Below are 17,319 nucleotides of genomic sequence, written 5' to 3'. Positions count from 1 at the left end.
GAATGTACTTGTGTGAAGTTGTGTAGACCTGCGTATGGTTCTATTTTTGGTATCAAATGCATCCTTAATCTCTCTCTCTCTCTCTCTCGCTCTCTTTTATTTTATTTTTTAACAAGGAGCCTTCAAAAGGTCTGAGGCACTCTGTCAAGGTGCGTGCAGCATACAGGAATTTGCACAGGAGGGAATCAATAACTGTCATTTGTGGAAATTTAAGAGACTTTTAGTCTGAGTTATGACCAAGGTGGGTTCTTAAGTGAGCAGCGTCTTATTTTTAGAACAATTCTCTACACTAAATACTACCAGCTTTCCTGAAATATTTTCCACTAGGGCTTTATGGGAAAGATAAATGCCTAATAGTGTTGTCCTTTCTCTTTTCCCTAAAAGACTTCCAAAAACTTCCAAAAGACCAAAAAGAAATTTGTTACAATTAATGAAATGATTAATGAACAAAACGCTTTATTCTTTATGTACATTAGGTAAGCACTTCAAACAAACTGAGACCATAAAGACTTAAAGGATTTTTAAACTGTATGTCTTCCAATCCTGCGCTGTGTGAGGTCAGAAGTACACCCCTGTAGATCCACTACAGGATGTGAAGATGAGACTGTGAATTAAAGGAAATGGTTTGGGCAGACATCCTGCTGTCTGCCACATGGGCTCATCTTCCACACCTGCCATATTCACCAACTTATTTATGACTCAAGTGCATGCTCGGGAGTGTTGAAGGTGTGATTTGTTGAGGCTAAATATGCTGGGACGCTTCATGAGGGCTCAATGAACAATGAAAATGTAACTATAACTGGAGATATTCAGTTATAAAATTCACCATATTATCTGTCTGTGATTCAAAAAGTGTCAACATTATAAGAAAAAGAAATGGAAAGCAATAAGTATATAAACATACTGATGGTACTCTGAGGATAGCTTGATCTAAAAGTATTGCTGTGATGTCTATTTAGTAAACAAGAAACAGAGGATAATTAAGGTTCAATTATTTTTACATCCAGCTATAGCTTTCCTACATATAAGTAATAATTGAATATCAAGGCAGCCCACACTGTAATAGTGTAGTAGTGATACTGACTGGTATTTAAATTAGTAAAAATGTTTGCTCTCTGTCATGTCTTTACATCAGTTCTAGATAATCATTCATTTTTAGTAATCACTTTATCCAGGTCAGGGTCATGGCAGATCTCAAACCATTCCCGGCAACACTGGGCATGAGGTGAGAACATACCCTGGCTGGGGCATCAGTCGATTGAAAATGCAAAATTTTAAAAATGTTCATGCATTTTTTGCTTACAGTAGAATATTATTCCCTATGGAGGGCAACTTGTGCTACCTTCACAGTAAGTGAGGAGCAATATATCACAGAAATAAACCTCAAGCCATTGCTACTCAAAGTCTAAACCTAGAGAGGTGACAAATTAAAAGAAAAAACATGGCTCTGTTATGCTTCGGGTCCACTTTTCCCCTTAGAGTGGAGTTACTGCAAATCGATACAAAGTTCTTCTAACTAATCAACTTTATCCTATAATGAAACCAGGCTTGGGGAGTAACGGAATACATGTTACTGCGTTATGTAATCAGTATACAGAAAACTGGTAACTGTAATCCGTTACAGTTATGTCAAAAAACAAAGGAATCAGATTACAGGTACATTTTGTAAAAAATGGGAATACTATAAAGATTAAAATTGTTTTCATTTAAAACCAAAGAAATGTATCTTTTGACATAACACAATATAGACAGCTGCTTGACTATAGTTCCAGTTGTGGCTCACATGAGCAATGGTGCATGTGCAAATAAATTTTGCGCAAAGTTAATTTGGCAGAAATTAACACAAATTGTTCTCTGAAATGCTTTTGTTAGGGTTACCATACGTTCTCTTTTTCCCGGACATGTCCTCTTTTTCAGACCTTAAAAAAGCGTCTGGCCGGGCTTTCTAAATTTGAGAAAATGTCCGGCATTCGGATTTAGTTTCATTATGATGTGCTTATGGTCTAATACTGCATTATGTGCACAAAGTGGTCTCATCTGCCGAGCTCCAGATGGAGGTCAACGTGGCAACCTCCTCCCCAGAGCTCCAACCTGAGACCCACGAGGTGGTCTCACCCGCAGAGCTTCAGCCGGAGGTCAACGTGGCGACCTCATCTCCAGATCTCCAACCTGAGACCCATGAAGTGGTCTCACCTGCCGAGCTTCAGTCGGAGGTCAACGTGGCGACCTTCTCCCCAGAGTTCCAGCATGAGACCTATGAGGTGAACACTCGTCACCAGCTGAACACTCATCTGAGGTCAGTGTGATGACCTCAGCTCCAGAGCCCCAGTTGGAGGTCAACATGGTGACCTACTCCCCAGATGTGATGCTAATAGTGACTCCAACCCCCCGCAACACCCCCCCACCCCATCCCACCGCAAAAGCTGGTCACCGTAGCTTTTGCGATGTAATGTGTGTGTGTGTGGGTGGGGGGGGGGATTTGTTTCTACAGTGTTGCTATGAAGGCAGACTTTAATACACTAAAAATTTCACACTATCAGTGTCACATAAATGTATATATAAAATTGGGTTCACTCTGCCCACGTGTTTTCCTACATTCTTTTGAATGTCCATGGAATAAAATAAAATATTAGATGCCATGAGTGTACCTTCTGTCATTATTTACACATGTGAATGTCCACGTAATACAAAGTGATAACATGACATTAAAAATGACCTTATATGGCCATTGCCATTGTTTTGACTCAGGACAGCTGTCATTTGCTACTACCAGATTAACTCTGCGCAAAATTTATTTGCGCATGTACCAGGAGGTTGCTCAAGTGAGCCATGACTGGCAGCAGAGAACCAGAACTATAATCAAGCAGCGGTCTATATTGTGTTATGTCAAAAGATTAATTTCTTTGGTTTTAAATGAAACAAATTGCAATCCTGATAGTATTCCCATTTTTTTTTTTTTTTTTACAAAATGTACCTGTAATCGGATTACTTTGTTTTTTGACATAACTGTGGCAGATTACCATACAGTTACCATTTTTTAAAATCCTGATTATGTAATGCTGTTATATGTATTCCGTTACTCTCCAAGTTTGCAAAAGAGTCAAGGACAATATCAAAGGACCTACAGGCCTCTCTTGCATCAATAAAGGTCACTGTTCATAACACCACTATCAGAAAGACACTAGGCAAAAATGGCATCCAAGTAAGAATGGTGAGGCGAAAACCCAGAAGAACATTAGGGCTCGTCTGAATTTTGCCAAAACACACCTTGATGATCCTCAAAACTTTCGGGAGAATGTTCTGTTGACTGATTAGTCAAAGGTGGAACTGTTTTGAAGACAGGGGTCCCGTTACATCTGGCGAAACTAGACACAGAATTCCACAAAAAGAACATCATACCTACGGTCAAGCATGGTGGTGGAAGTGTGATGGTGTGAGGATGCTTTGCTGATTCAGGGTCAGGGCAATTTGCAATAAGAAACATGAATTCTGCTCTCTACCAGAAAATACTAAAGGACAATGTCCGGTCTTCAGTCCACAAGTTGAAACTCAAGCACAACTGGATTATGCAGCAAGACAGTAATCCAAAGCATAGCAGTAAGTCCACCTCTGAATGACTCAAAAAAAGCTAAATTAAAGTTCTGCAGTTGCCTAGTCAAAATCCTGACTTGAACCAACTGAAATGCTGTGGCAGAACCTTAAACGGGCAATTCATGCTCAGAAACCTTCCAGTGCAGCTGAGGGGCAGTTCTGCAAAGAAAAATGGGTCAAAATTCCACCACAGTGCTGTGTAAGACTGATCTCCAGTTATCGGAAGTGTTTGGCTGCAGTCATTACTGCTAAAAGTGGCACAACCAGATTGTAAGTTTAAAGGGGCAACTAATTTTTCACATTGGTGATAGGTGTTGGATAACTTTTTTTACTTCAATGAAAAAAAACTGTATTATGTGTTTATTCAGGTTTCCTTTGTTTTATGTTGTATTTTGATGAAGATCTAAAACTATTTAGTATGCAATATATACAAAAACAGAAGAAATCAGAAAATACTTTTTCACAGCACTGTATATGGTATGACCTTCACAGTCACCAGATCTCAACCCAACTGAAGAACTATGGAAGATTATGGAGAAATGTGCTAGACTGCACTCTACAACACCATTATCAAACATCAACTGAGGGAATATCTTTTGGAAGAATGATGTTCATCTCTCCAGTGCAGTTCCAGAGACTTCCAGAGTAGAATCTATGCCAAGCTGTGGCCAGAAGCTGATTTGCCTTTTAATATGTCGTCCATCTGCATATCAACCCCAATGCAAGTAATGACATGGACATCAATTACATGCAATTGTACTTGTATTTCCATAACAATCTTCTTTAGAGTTTCAGAAAAGGTTTCTCTGAAGATTACAATTATTAGCAAGAAGAACTCTTTGCTACAAAACCAATCCTATAGACATGAGCAAAAATCTGTACTTTTGCCATAGTGGAATATTTGATCTAAAACAGCAAAACAGTCAGATTTTTTTTTTCTTTTCATTTCATTTTTTTAGTGGCAGGTGCACTACTTAGAGGACCCTGCACACCATCATTCATACACACTAGCCATGATAACACACTTCAGTTATCTCATCCAAGTCTAATCTGCTATGATAAATTGAAGAAACTTCAAAGTATGCCAAAGAATTCATCTTATTTAAGAAAGGCTTCTTTGTGAGCCTCACATATCTTTTATTAAAGGAAAATGGGAAATAATAGGATACTAATGTTTGATGGAGAAAAACGTTACTGTGGTTACCAAACTCAAATATAAACAGATAAAAACAGATGAAAATAAATGACATTGCTGTTATTACAGTTTAAATGAGAGCAACCTGTGTTAAAGGCAGGTATACAGTAAACCTTGGGACTCACTTATACTTAGATTATGGAAGCTTATGGTGGTATAATATGGTCATACATTAAAAAAATATACAGGCAATTTTTTTCTTTACATACTTCCCCTAAAGTCACTTGAAATACTATTAGCAAGCTCTAAAGCTCAAGAACGCAGATTATTACCAACAAAAATAAGCTGAAATAGATTCATAATTTGCCTTAGGTACACAGATGTGTGTAGTTTACCAGATTTACTATTATTGGGTGTGTGAAGAAAATGTAAAAAAATGTTTATCATTCAATCATCTGCTCTACAGAAACCACTGATGGGTTATAATGTCAGATCCATCTTTATGGCACAAAATGTCTGAGGTGATTGAAAGCTAACATTAGTTAGAATGATGTTCTTTTTTTAATTTCATGAAATTTGATATTAAACAACAGCTATGAAGTTAAAAGTTATGCAATTAAATTCAAAAGTTCACATAAGTACTCGGGCATTTTGTATGAAGCAGATAGTAACTGTAGCACTTTTTATAATTTGTCCTTCCACTTCAGAGAAAAATGAGTTCATTAGTTCAAGCACAAGAATGCGAACAAAGATGTAAAGTTGACTGAAGTGGAAGAAATGTCAGCGCTTGTGAACCATCCTGCCATGAGGATGAAAAATGAGAATTAGTTAATCACAGACGCAGCGAAGATAACGTAATGATAAACACTTGGTGTGCCAAAAACAACCCCTTGGTGCATTAATATGAAGCAAGAAACAGCTGATTGTCTCATTTAAGACATTATCTCATGGAAAAAAGTGATAAAGGTGAACCTGTTCCAGTATAATCACTTTCTCTGTGAAACATGGCTACATGGGCATGTGTGTCTGCCAGGAGAACTGTTTCAACTGACTTTAAATCTACAACATTAAAACCACTGACTGCACCGAGCACTAACCTGAGACACTGAGGCACTTCTGGAGAGTTCTCTCCAGGGCCAGAAAGTGAAATGTTCTTGACTAGTTAAATCAGTCACCCAGCAGGAACCATGCGAAGCCGGAGATTCACTTATTGAAGACAATAAAAAAAAGCCCCTTTTACAAACATGAAACTGATTGCATGGCGCAACACTAAGACACCACTTTGTGTCCAGTGACTCAAGGACAGTCGAACAGTCATTGATTGCAACTGACCCAAGTAGTAAACACAAGAGGTATATTTAAAATTATGTTAAACTGTTCACTCTCTTCTGGTCCTCTGAAATAACAGTAATTTCTGACAGTATTTTAAGTCATATATAGACAAGACATAACCTCAAATTAAAGCTGACAATCTCCACTTTAACCTGACAGTTATCTTCATTTCAAATCCAACATGCTGGAGCACAAAGCCATAATAACTAGAATAGACTGCACAACATACACATCTATTGTCTGTGTGTGGGTTTTGTTTGGGTTTTTTAGGCCACTGCTCTGGCCAGCAGCTCAACATTTTTATGTTTTAAAGTGATGCAATTAAAGAGGCTTTTAGGCAGCTCACTAATCCGGCATGTCCTTTAGCATGTTGGGATTAAAATCAGGTGACCCTTTCAGCTTGTAGCATTGTTACATAAAGTTGGAAACCCTGGTCATAATAAGAACATGATATTAATGATGTCCTTTAGTTAATGCTGTGTCCTTTGTTGTAATCTAATTCTCTTCAGCTGTGTGGAACACAAATTATCACGTTCAACTTTTAGCTGCTGATGTTTAGCCCTCTTCGACACACACGAACGCGTAAACGGATATAAACACGCACAAGAAAAAAACACACACAAATAAAGATGTGTTGTGAGTGTGAAAGAGAGAAAGCAAATGTTTGTGTGCATTACATTTGGACTTCAGCTGCTCTGACATACATGCCTTTCATAGTCAGCTAGTAGTCCGGAGTCCCATGGGTCTCTACAATAGCCATTCAATGAAGAACATTAACCATTTGCATCTATCTGCATGGCATCTGTCCACCCGATCGAGCTCACACCCAAAAATAAATGCACAAGGCATTATAATCACTGTGATTCTGGCCTTGTCTCTCTTTTTATAGAACAAAAGACAAATGTTAAAAGTCAAGGAATTCTGGTAGGACTCTAGGTACATTAAATTCCATTGACTTATTTTTTTTATACCTAATAATCAGAATTGGACCTTGAGTAGCGAGTTGTAAGACATTCTGCATCATTTGTTTATTCACTATAAGACACCCTCGAGGAAGCGAGATGGAGTGTGATGTGTATATGTAATGTGAACAACACTGACGTTGATGTGGAGCCCCCTCTTTATCTTTTCTCACCTGACGAGCCCAGGAAGTAGCGCTCTAGGACTGAACCAAAGCCAGAGGGGTTGTCCCTCAGGTCACTGACAGTGAAAGGCTGCATTGAAATATCCACATCATTTATTGGCCACCGCAGTGCTTGGACACTGGCCCCACCGTACCATGATACATTATCCATAGAGAAGCAGTCCTGGGAAAGAGAGATACAAAGACAGAGTGAGAGACAAAGAGAAAGTTAAATCCCCAACATCAATTTGTGGATTTTTTTTATGTGGAGTTATATTGTAAAAGGTGGCATTAATAATCAGAGGTATAAATGTCTAGATTTTTTTTTTTTTATCCATAACTGTACCTGTCTTGCTCACCAGGCTTATGTAAAGTGCAAGACTGAGCACATGACAAGGCATTATGCAGGTAGGGAATGTACAAACAGAAGGGATTAATCTCTGAAAACTTTTGAACCGCTTTAGGATTAGGCTATTGCATGACAAAGAGAGAGAGTTCCTTGGGCACAGGAATCCTAATGTGAATTAAAGCTTGTGAACTTGTCCTGTAAATGACACCATGGTTAAAAAATTCATTCATTCAAATTCAAATTTTATTGATCACTCACAACCATACACAGCATAATGAAATGCTTCTTATGACTGTCTGTGACATATAATAGAATTTACATAGATCAGAATTTACTTGTATACAGTTAGAAAAAGGAAAAGTACATGGTGTCCCAGAAGTCGCTATACATATGTATACCAGCACCACGTCGGTTGTGCCTTCGTCAGTGGATGTTTGTGGACGTCCACTTCTCTGCTGGTCCGGAACACTTCCCCTCTTTTTTTAACATGTTAATAATAGTGTGTGTGATGTGCTTGCCATGTTTCCTGTTAAAGTTCATGGCAATCTTGCAAAAGCTTCCAGATCCAGCCATGAGAATGATTTCAATACGCCCTTCTTTTTGTCAAATGCATTCTTAAAGGTTACTTGAAAAAAAATTCTAAACTAAAAAGTATGAAAATTTTTGGAAGACATTTTGCCTGTGTATGAAGACTTTTGAGACAGCCTGTATTTAAAAAAAAAAAGTATAAAAAATATATATAATGTAAGGATATAAAAATGGGTGGCAGCAACAGCAATTATAATTGTGATAAAGTGCAGATATGTAATTAATATGTATAATAATTGATGACAATATTACTGATATTATGATATATTAGCATCATGATACACTTTGCACTTTTCATGTGTCAGTGTTTTGTAGGTCTGTTCATTGTTAATAGAATGGAGAGAATGCTTGTGGCTGACCAATTAAAACTTATATTAAATTGATAAGCATTTCTGCTATATCAGATGTTCTTGGCGCCCAAGATAGTTATCATGCACCAAAGATGTGTTAGAAAAATGTGCAACCTGAGTGCGCTACCTTGAGCTCCACATGGCAGTGCACCGGGGTCCAGGTCACGGTGTAGCACTCTGTCCCGGCCTCTTCGCCGACCTCCAGAGAAATCCTCACGTCGGCCACCGAGTCCCACGTGTAGCAGAACTCGGTCTTGTTAAGCCAACAAAGGTTGCGCACGAACGGCGCATCAGCCTCAGCGCCGCCCGCGTGTCCTAGGTCGATCTGCACGAACGTCTTGTCCTCAGTGAGCGTCTGCACCACAAGCGAATGCGCTCTGCGCTCCCATACCAGCCCGCTGAAGCTACCCTTCAGGATCCAGTTCTTGTTGGGCTGGTCCACCACTTGCCAGTAAATGATGCCGATGGTCATCACGAAGAACACGGCCACGCCGAGACACGCCACTGCCCCCTTCCACGTCTCGTTCATCTCCTTGTGCCCTGTGTCCCACGTTACCTCCGGGATGGGGCTCGGGTTCCTGGTTCGCGCGTGCGGCATGTCGGTCGCTCTCGGGCGGAGAAAGAAATCGAATCAATCGTGGAGTCGTGGAGAAATCCTCGCACGCCTCATCGTGTCATTTCAAGGATCACAGAAAAAGCGTGCCGTCTCAATATGTTCTGGATAATGTCCCTGGTTGCGTATTAGTCACACCATGGAATATCAGTTTCCACAGCGCACCTAAGTAAAGAGAGAGAGAGAGAGAAGCCCTGATTTATATTATACTGCTCTTAGCAGTAGTATTAGTGACAGGACTGATCACAAAGGAGTGAGCAGTCTGTGCTTTTGGGAGCAGAGTCTGCGAGCGGCTCCTCAGCCGCGTTATTTGCTTGCCCTGCACTTTTCGCTCCGGAGTCTGACGTAACCGCCAAGCGCTTCTTCAGATTCAGAAAGGTGGAGAAGAGAGAGGGGGATGAGGGTGCTGAGGGACTTGGAAGCCTCATATTCCCCAGCTGACCGCTTTGGGGAGCAGAAATGAGTCTCTCATGCATGAAGCCAGCAATGCGCTCTCTCCAAAAACGCATTTGGTTAAGGCGCGCTTGGCTGTGTCCAACACTTTTATTTATTTATTTTTTTTTTACACACGTTTATTAATTTAAACTACTTTCTAAGATTAGAAAGCCTGTCACTCTGGACTCTAAGTGACTGAAGGCATGTTGTGAGTTCACTGATGGATTCTCCAGATGCGTTTTCTGCGCCACGACTGTTTTAACCTTGGCACTTTTAATGTGGACTTTTTTTTTTTTTGTAACCCTGCACAACGGAATTTCAGCACTAATCAACTGATTTAACGTGTTTTTATTAAAGCCGGTGGATATTTTAGATGGATTTATATACTAAAGTGGCCCTATAAAGTGTACTAAAACTAGTTTGCAATAGAATTAACTATGGCTTAAAGTCTAGAAAAGTCTGGCTTCGTGCAACACTTTCCAAGTAGGCCTATTTTTGTTTATGGAAATGCACCGATGAAGTTGTAAGAGTCTCTTAAACTATGCACCAAACCATACATTTTAATTAAACACACCCAGATGAGACTTTTCCTGTTGTTGAGGATAATATAGCTATTTATATCCCTTTCTAATACAGGACCATTGGGCTTGTATTACACACACACACACACACACACACATGCACCCACACACACACACATGCACCCTCCACTTTATTAGGAATACATGTACACAAGAACTTTCATGCAATTATCAAATCAGCCAATCATGTAGCAGCAGCACAATGCATAAAATCAAGCAGATCTTTGATCAAGAGCTTCAGTTAATGTTCACACAAACATCACAGTTCGGAAAAATGTTATTTCAGGCGCTTTGGCCGTAGCATGGTTATTAGTGCCAGTACTGGTTTCAGAAAATGCTGATCTCCTGAGAGTTTCATGTAGAAGAATTAGATGGTGCGAAAGACAAAAAACACGTAAGTTAATAACAGTGCAAATTGATAAGCAAATGAGTACAATGCTGCAGAGAGCAGAATTCAGACATCATCGGCTGTAGGCATGGTTGGCCACTGCATATGGTTGTAAGGTCTATAAAAGTGTAAAATTAGCTGGAGGAACTCTGAGAGAAGGGAGTCAACATGTGTTGCAGATTTCCTAACCACTTTATTTAAAAAAAACAAAACATTTGTACATTATGCTTAAATTAGTGAGAGAGCGAGAGAGGGAGTGAGTGAGAGAGAGATAGAGATAGAGAGAGAGAGAGAGAGAGAGAGTGTGTGTGTGTGTGTGTGTGTGTGTGTGTGTGTGTAAGAATGCATGCGCAGAGGTCAGCATGTGTGGCTAAAGTCAAGTTCAACTTTGCAAATGTAGTGATGGTCCGGTGTCAAAGTTGCACTGGGGCCATTTCCAGTGACCAGGTGTCAGTTTATAGGTGTCAACTACTCCATTGAGCAGTAGACTACTATAAATAAAAGGTTGACTGAGTGCTGCCGTACTCTACTTTCCATAACCTGGGGAGATTGTAAGAAAAAGTGAGATATACCTTGAATCCGTCCAGTAATAGATTGTCTTAGAAAAGAGCCGGACTGACTTCAAAATGCCTGTCTAATTCATAGTGTGGTATTATAAGTATACTGTAAATTTTATTTTAATTGAAACACAAGGATAACTGTTTACTTAGTAAATGAATAATGAATACCAGTCAACTGTTCAGTGGCCTCTTCTGGTATCATTATACCATGTATGCAAAATCCACATGGAATGATGTGGACCACCGACCGTGACATTGATGGCTGCAGATCTTTTTTCATGTGTATTCACGTAAACTGATATCCCAATCAGTGCATTGTGGGAAAATGTAAATGGCAAAGACTTACCTTGAGGGATTGTAAAATGGTGTTTGAAAAATGTAATAAAACTGCAGACCTTTACAAGCAAAAATATTCATTTCAGCTAAAGAGGTTTTCCATCTTCCTGTCTGGATCTTCAATTTACAATTTCCTCTTCCTTTTGGACATTTAATATGAGCCTAGTCAGAAAACTTTCCAGAGCTTTTTCTTTGCTTCTGCAACCAGAGTCTTAGCCACAGGTCAAACCAAAGTGAGAGTATTTTTCGCTCAAGCATTTTCTTTTTACAATCTATTTTTATCCTTCTAAATTATTATGTGCTTTACAGACAATAGAATTATTTAAATGTCAGGATAATTACGGAAACTAAAAGTCATAATTTATAAGTTATGACTGAGACAATGTTTACACAGCAGGTCTGGAGAAAGTGCACACAAAATGATATTCAATGTGACTAAAGGAACTGTACATGATAAACTAAGCATTGCAGGTCTATTTTTACATAAGCAAACAATACGTATCAGTACCAAGAAATAAACATTTACAATAAGAACAAGAAATTGACCTTGTATTAATAAATGAAGTTCTGTCATTTGAAAAGAAGTATGTTATTGCATTAGGGGACAGCTTCAGTCACAAACAAACTGCTTGGTCAAATCTATAAATGGAAGAGTTGGAGAACAGTGTGAGACCAGACCTTTGGATGAAGGTTGAGTCGGGTCGAGTTGCATGTGGACATCTTTTCTTTGCACACCCTTTGCAAAACATTGGCGACTTATCAGGAGACTCATGCACTTTGAATCCACTGCAGGGACCTGATCCAAAAACCGCATGGCATCTGAGACCACTGGTGCTCACTGACTGTCAAATGTTTAGCCAAGCCATTGTTTAGGAAACAAGAGCTGACTGTGAGACCTGGAAAAAAACAACAACAGACACTGTCTTCTAATACAGTAGAAAGAAACACAACATTAAGCTAACATCTTTTGTGACATTATTTCCAATGAATACAGCGGATTCGTACACATGGTTTGAAAATCAGCAATTTATTCGGTCAGTTTAACGAGATTAAGATGTTTCAGAGCTAATACTGCTTACAAAGGCAGGTTTATTTGAGGGACAAACTATCTGCATGGCCATAAAGCATTCATAGGACTTTCTGTTGACTGAAAAGTTTTGAGTGCCATCAGTACTAACCATCTCTACTAATTCCATTTTCAAACTAAATTTCAGCAGCCAGACATCGTTTCAGAAAGCAGATCATACTACCAAATGCAGTATCCAATACCTTTGTACACACATCTTTGAGAAAAGAATAGTGTTATTTCAATGGTTAATGGATTGTGCCCTGTGATGGTTGGCACTCTGTCCAGGGTGTCCCCTGCCTTGTTCCCTGAGTTCTCTGGGATAGTCTCCAGGCTCCCTGTGACCCTGTGTAGGATAAGCAATATAGAAAATGGATGGATGGATGGATGGAAAACCACAGCTGTAGGATTCAAAAAAAAAGTACTAAGTGGTTCTTTTCCCCCAAGGGTACAACTTAATGGTACATCATTTTTACGTTTAATATTTAGTATTATCTTTCAAATGACTTAACAAGTACATCTTGTATCTTTAATTAGCTTTTAGTGTAAACCTGTGAAGGAGCACTATTTATACCATCCCAGTGACACCCACCCCAGTGACAAAGACAGATACAGTTTAGTCCCTTAGTTTGTAAGCAACAAATCAAGGAACATTTTAGAGTGCTACATGGAATTATTGTGAATCAAGACTGTTCTACAGTTTACAGAACCTTTGGAATGTTGTACAATTTGTATTTTTAATATGAAAAAAATCTCAAAAAGTTCTTTAAAATGTGTTTATTCATTTGAAAAAACAGGATCAATTATAATTGCCATTTTGAATTCTCCATTTAATTAATGAATTACAGACCATTAAAGTAGGAGAAACTAATCATGACTGAATAGAAAAAAGATAAATTACATTTACATTTACATTTACAATAATAATGTGTCTTTATTGGTCACATATACAGTAGAGCACAGTGAAATTGTTTTCTTTGCATACCCCAGCCTGTCAGGAAGCTGGGGTCAGAGCACAGGGTCAGCCATGATACGGCACCCCTGGATTCATTTAGCAGATGCTTTTATCCAAAGTGACTTACAAATGAGAATTAATTAACCACATTAACTTCATCATTGGGGATGCTTTAATTTTGTTTTTTTTTAAAGTTTATTTGTGAGTGAGTGATCCTACAGGTACAGGTCTCTTGTAATTACCACTTCAGAAAGTTTACAGCTCAACCGAAAGCTAATATTGTGGATAACACCAGGTAACACTAGCAGTAAATTTTAGCTACATGTAGCATGCAGCAAGTTAGCTGTCTTGTAAGACATGTTCATAAGGTGCTATTTGGATTTGGCCAGTTTTTAAAAATTTACTTTTTAATTGTCTCAGAATTTTGCTAACATAAATCTTAAGCAACATTAAAGTGCAGACCTTGTTGAACTGTAAATGTAAATTTGTAAATTATGTTTTCCCATATCTCAGAATCTTATAATACTAAGGTCATGCAATGACTGAAATCAGATAAGACAGAAGGAGTTGTATCTATGGCTGTCACAGTCAGTGATGTAATACTGTGTCACTCTCTCAGGATGTGAACAACTCGTGATCACAGTCTAATCACGTTCAAGTTCAAGTTAACTTTGTCATTCATCCACATACAAAGTATACAGCTGAACGAAATATCGTTTCTCTCGGACCAAGGTGCTAATCAAGGTCTATAATGCAAAATGAAATCAGATGACCCTTTTCGATACATGACTGATCTGCTTTGGTGATGATTTGGTGATTAAATTATGCTTCATATTAGCCCTATATTCTAGTCTGACTAAAGGTTAATAAGATTAGGCATGTTAGTTAGATAGATGAGAATCATTTATAGATATCAGTTTCAGGGTAGGGTATTTTTCCCTGTGCAGTTTATGCACATGACTGATCACAGGCTGGGAAAGCAGTCCTGCCTACTGAGGACTGGATTGGATTGAAGCCCTGACAAGTGTTCCTTTCATGAGACAGTTAGTCATTTTTACACCCCCTGCAACATTGGAGTAAATGTTGGGTCAGATATGTGGATGAGCTCCCAGTATGTGGTATGTGGAAGCGGAAGGATCAAGGTTTCCCTCTACTGTTAAAACAGGTTTTATAAGAAGACTTACTGAAAGAGCTTTAAATAGTTAAAGTGGAAATGAGCTCCATGTTATGCAATATATTTATATGGGAAATTAGCAATTGTATAATGTCCTTTTCCCAGCCCTTTTCAAGTCATTCCACAATTTTTTTAATAGGATTTAGATCAGGGCTTTGATTGGGCTATTCCAGAATATTGATCATCTTCTGAAGCAATTCCGTTGTTGACATGGATTTTGGGTCATGAATACGTTGGGTCATTATTGTGTTGCTAGGTGAAATCTTTCTTCATCTTCTCCTTTTTTACCAGTGGCCTGCACAGTTTCTGCCAAAATAGTTTGAATTTTGGAGCTATCCATGATTCCTTCTATGATCACTGGAGCCCCAGTCTCAGCTGAAGAGAAGCAGCCCCGTAGGATTATGCTGCAACCACCATGTTTTACCGCAGGTATGGTGTTCTTTCGTGATAAGCTGTCCCGTTTTTTGCTCAAAATATGTCTTTTAGAGTTATGCCCAAATATTATGTATTCTGTATTATGTATACAGATTATGTATTATTATGTATTATGTATCCTAGGAATGCCATGCTAGAGAAATGGAATTACAAATTCTCTGCTCCTCTGAGTCCCTGTAGTACACGCTTAACATGTTGAACATGCTTTTCCAGGGAACGTAAGCAAACTAAAATATATATGTAAACTGTGACAAAGTTCCTAAGAATTGTCACAGAGGATGCCATTCAGAAAGTCCTTGAAGACTGAGGGAGTGCTGACCAGGCCATATGATATAACCAAGTATTCATAGTGGTGGATTGTTATAAGAACTTCTGCGATCAAGCTTGATGAAAATGTGGGCTATCATCCATAATCTATACATGGATGAATTCTCCCACCACCCGAGAGAGAGAGAGAGAGAGAGAGAGAGAGAGAGAGAGAGAGCAATGACAATGCCATATGGCATAACCATGTGTTCATAGTGGCTGAAGGTGTCACTAAGGAGGTCTTCCATTCATCACCCTCTTGAAGCCAGATCAAGTTAGAAGTTAAAATAAGTTAAAATGTATAATTTAATAATATAATTATAAGTTAAATGATCCTCTATAGCTTTGCTTTCATCTGCTGATAAGGGATATACATGCCATTGAGGTATACTAGCATTTGATAATAAATAAATGGCACAATCACATGGATGGTGCAAGGGAGCATACAGGCTTTATGTTCCTTTACTTTACTTTGTTAAAAGCCTTGGTGGTATTCAGAATAACATGATGGAATTTCAGGTGACTGCTCAATTCTGTGACCTGGAACAGGACATATGGCTAGCTTTTTCAGACTGCTGAACAGTTTGTCTAGTGTGGAATGGACGGCGTCTAGCTGTTGATGTTCATGACCCTCATGACTACTCTTCCTTGAGTGGAACCACCTGCCATAACCAAAGTATATCCACTCTGTGGACATATTGGCAATGGTCCCATTCAGTTATTTTCTGTCATACAGTTCTACTTGTTTAGGGACTCATTAACCCAAAATGGACTGACAAGCTACAAGTCTGACAAAATTGCCAAACATAACATATGGCTCAAAATAGCACACATAAAAACCCACAGTTTTTCAGGTTTCTCCAGAAAATGTGTATGTTTGTTTCTCCATAACTAACAGAGCAAACCCCCCTATAGTAGGCCTATCTATGTTTGAATCAGTATAAGAATCTGATAGGCCATGAGTTTTTGCTAACATCTTAACCAATAAGACGACTGCGCTTTTTACTGTTGGTGCGACTTATATAATACAACTGCCATGTTGAGGATTTCTCATTGCTCCATTCATGTTTTAAGTGGTGGGCTATATCTACTCAAACCACGTCTGCTGTAACTTACTATAACCTGCTACATCAAAGTCTTCTGTCAGAGATGATCAGGCTTAGAGGCAAACGCAGGATTTTATTTTAACAAACCAAGTCAAACAATCCATAAGAGCATGACAAAGTTTAAACTATTTACAAATTCCCCAAATTCACACACAAACACACACACACACACACACACACACACACACACACACACACACACACACACACACTGTCAGTTTTTTCCCCCTGTTGACATTGATGGTGTGTCTATCATTTGCACAGGTTGTTAGAGGTCACCATGTACTTCTTGACTCTTTCCCACGTTTTACATTTTCACATTATATCTCTTACCACATCTGCATAAAAAAAAGAAAAAAACCTTCCTAACATCTATCTTCAACAATGCTAAAATTCTAGGCCGCCCCCTTTTTTTAGCGTTCATACTGATTAGTGCTGTTTGTTATTGCTTATTTATTCTATATGAATAAAAATCTTGTAAGTTCTAGTCTGATTTTTTTTTTTGTGTGTGTATATACACTACCGGTCAATAGTTTAGACACACTCATTCTTTTTTTTATGATTTATTTTCCCCTACATTTTAGAATAATAATAAAGTCATCAAAACTCTGGAATAATTATGTTGTAATAAAAAAAATAATTGAGTATTTTTGCATCTTCAAAGTAGACACTCTTTTTGCCTAGAATTTCCAGAAATGTATTCTTGGCCTTTTCTCAATCAATTTCTTGAGGAATCTCCCTGGGATGCTTTTTAAACAGTGTTAAAGCAGTCCGCACCTATGCTGTACTCTTATTGGCTGTTTTTCAGAATATTTCACTCCAAGTCATCCATGTAAAAAAATTCCTAAAATGTACTCTATTTCAGGCGCTGTAAATGTAATATAATGTAATGTAAT

General features: G+C 38.5%; 1 protein-coding gene across 2 annotated transcripts in view; it reads right to left on the bottom strand.

Annotated features, from left to right (window-relative positions):
- si:ch211-236l14.4 (SITS-binding protein) overlaps positions 1-9,204 on the bottom strand; it is a 29,148-nt gene extending 19,944 nt beyond the window's left edge. For both annotated transcript variants that reach the window (XM_053642031.1, XM_053642032.1), the window contains exons 1-2: positions 8,596-9,204; positions 7,194-7,365 (exon numbers count right to left, since the gene is read on the bottom strand). In XM_053642031.1, the coding sequence (XP_053498006.1) occupies positions 7,194-7,365; positions 8,596-9,066 (643 nt within the window). In that variant the 5' untranslated portion in view covers positions 9,067-9,204. The remainder of the gene's footprint in view (positions 1-7,193; positions 7,366-8,595) is intronic.
- Positions 9,205-17,319: the final 8,115 nt, after the last annotated feature.

This window comes from Ictalurus furcatus, chromosome 14 (assembly GCF_023375685.1).
Source record: "Ictalurus furcatus strain D&B chromosome 14, Billie_1.0, whole genome shotgun sequence".
NCBI classification, from domain to species: Eukaryota; Metazoa; Chordata; class Actinopteri; order Siluriformes; family Ictaluridae; genus Ictalurus; species Ictalurus furcatus.
This window is presented reverse-complemented; position numbering and strand designations above follow the sequence as displayed.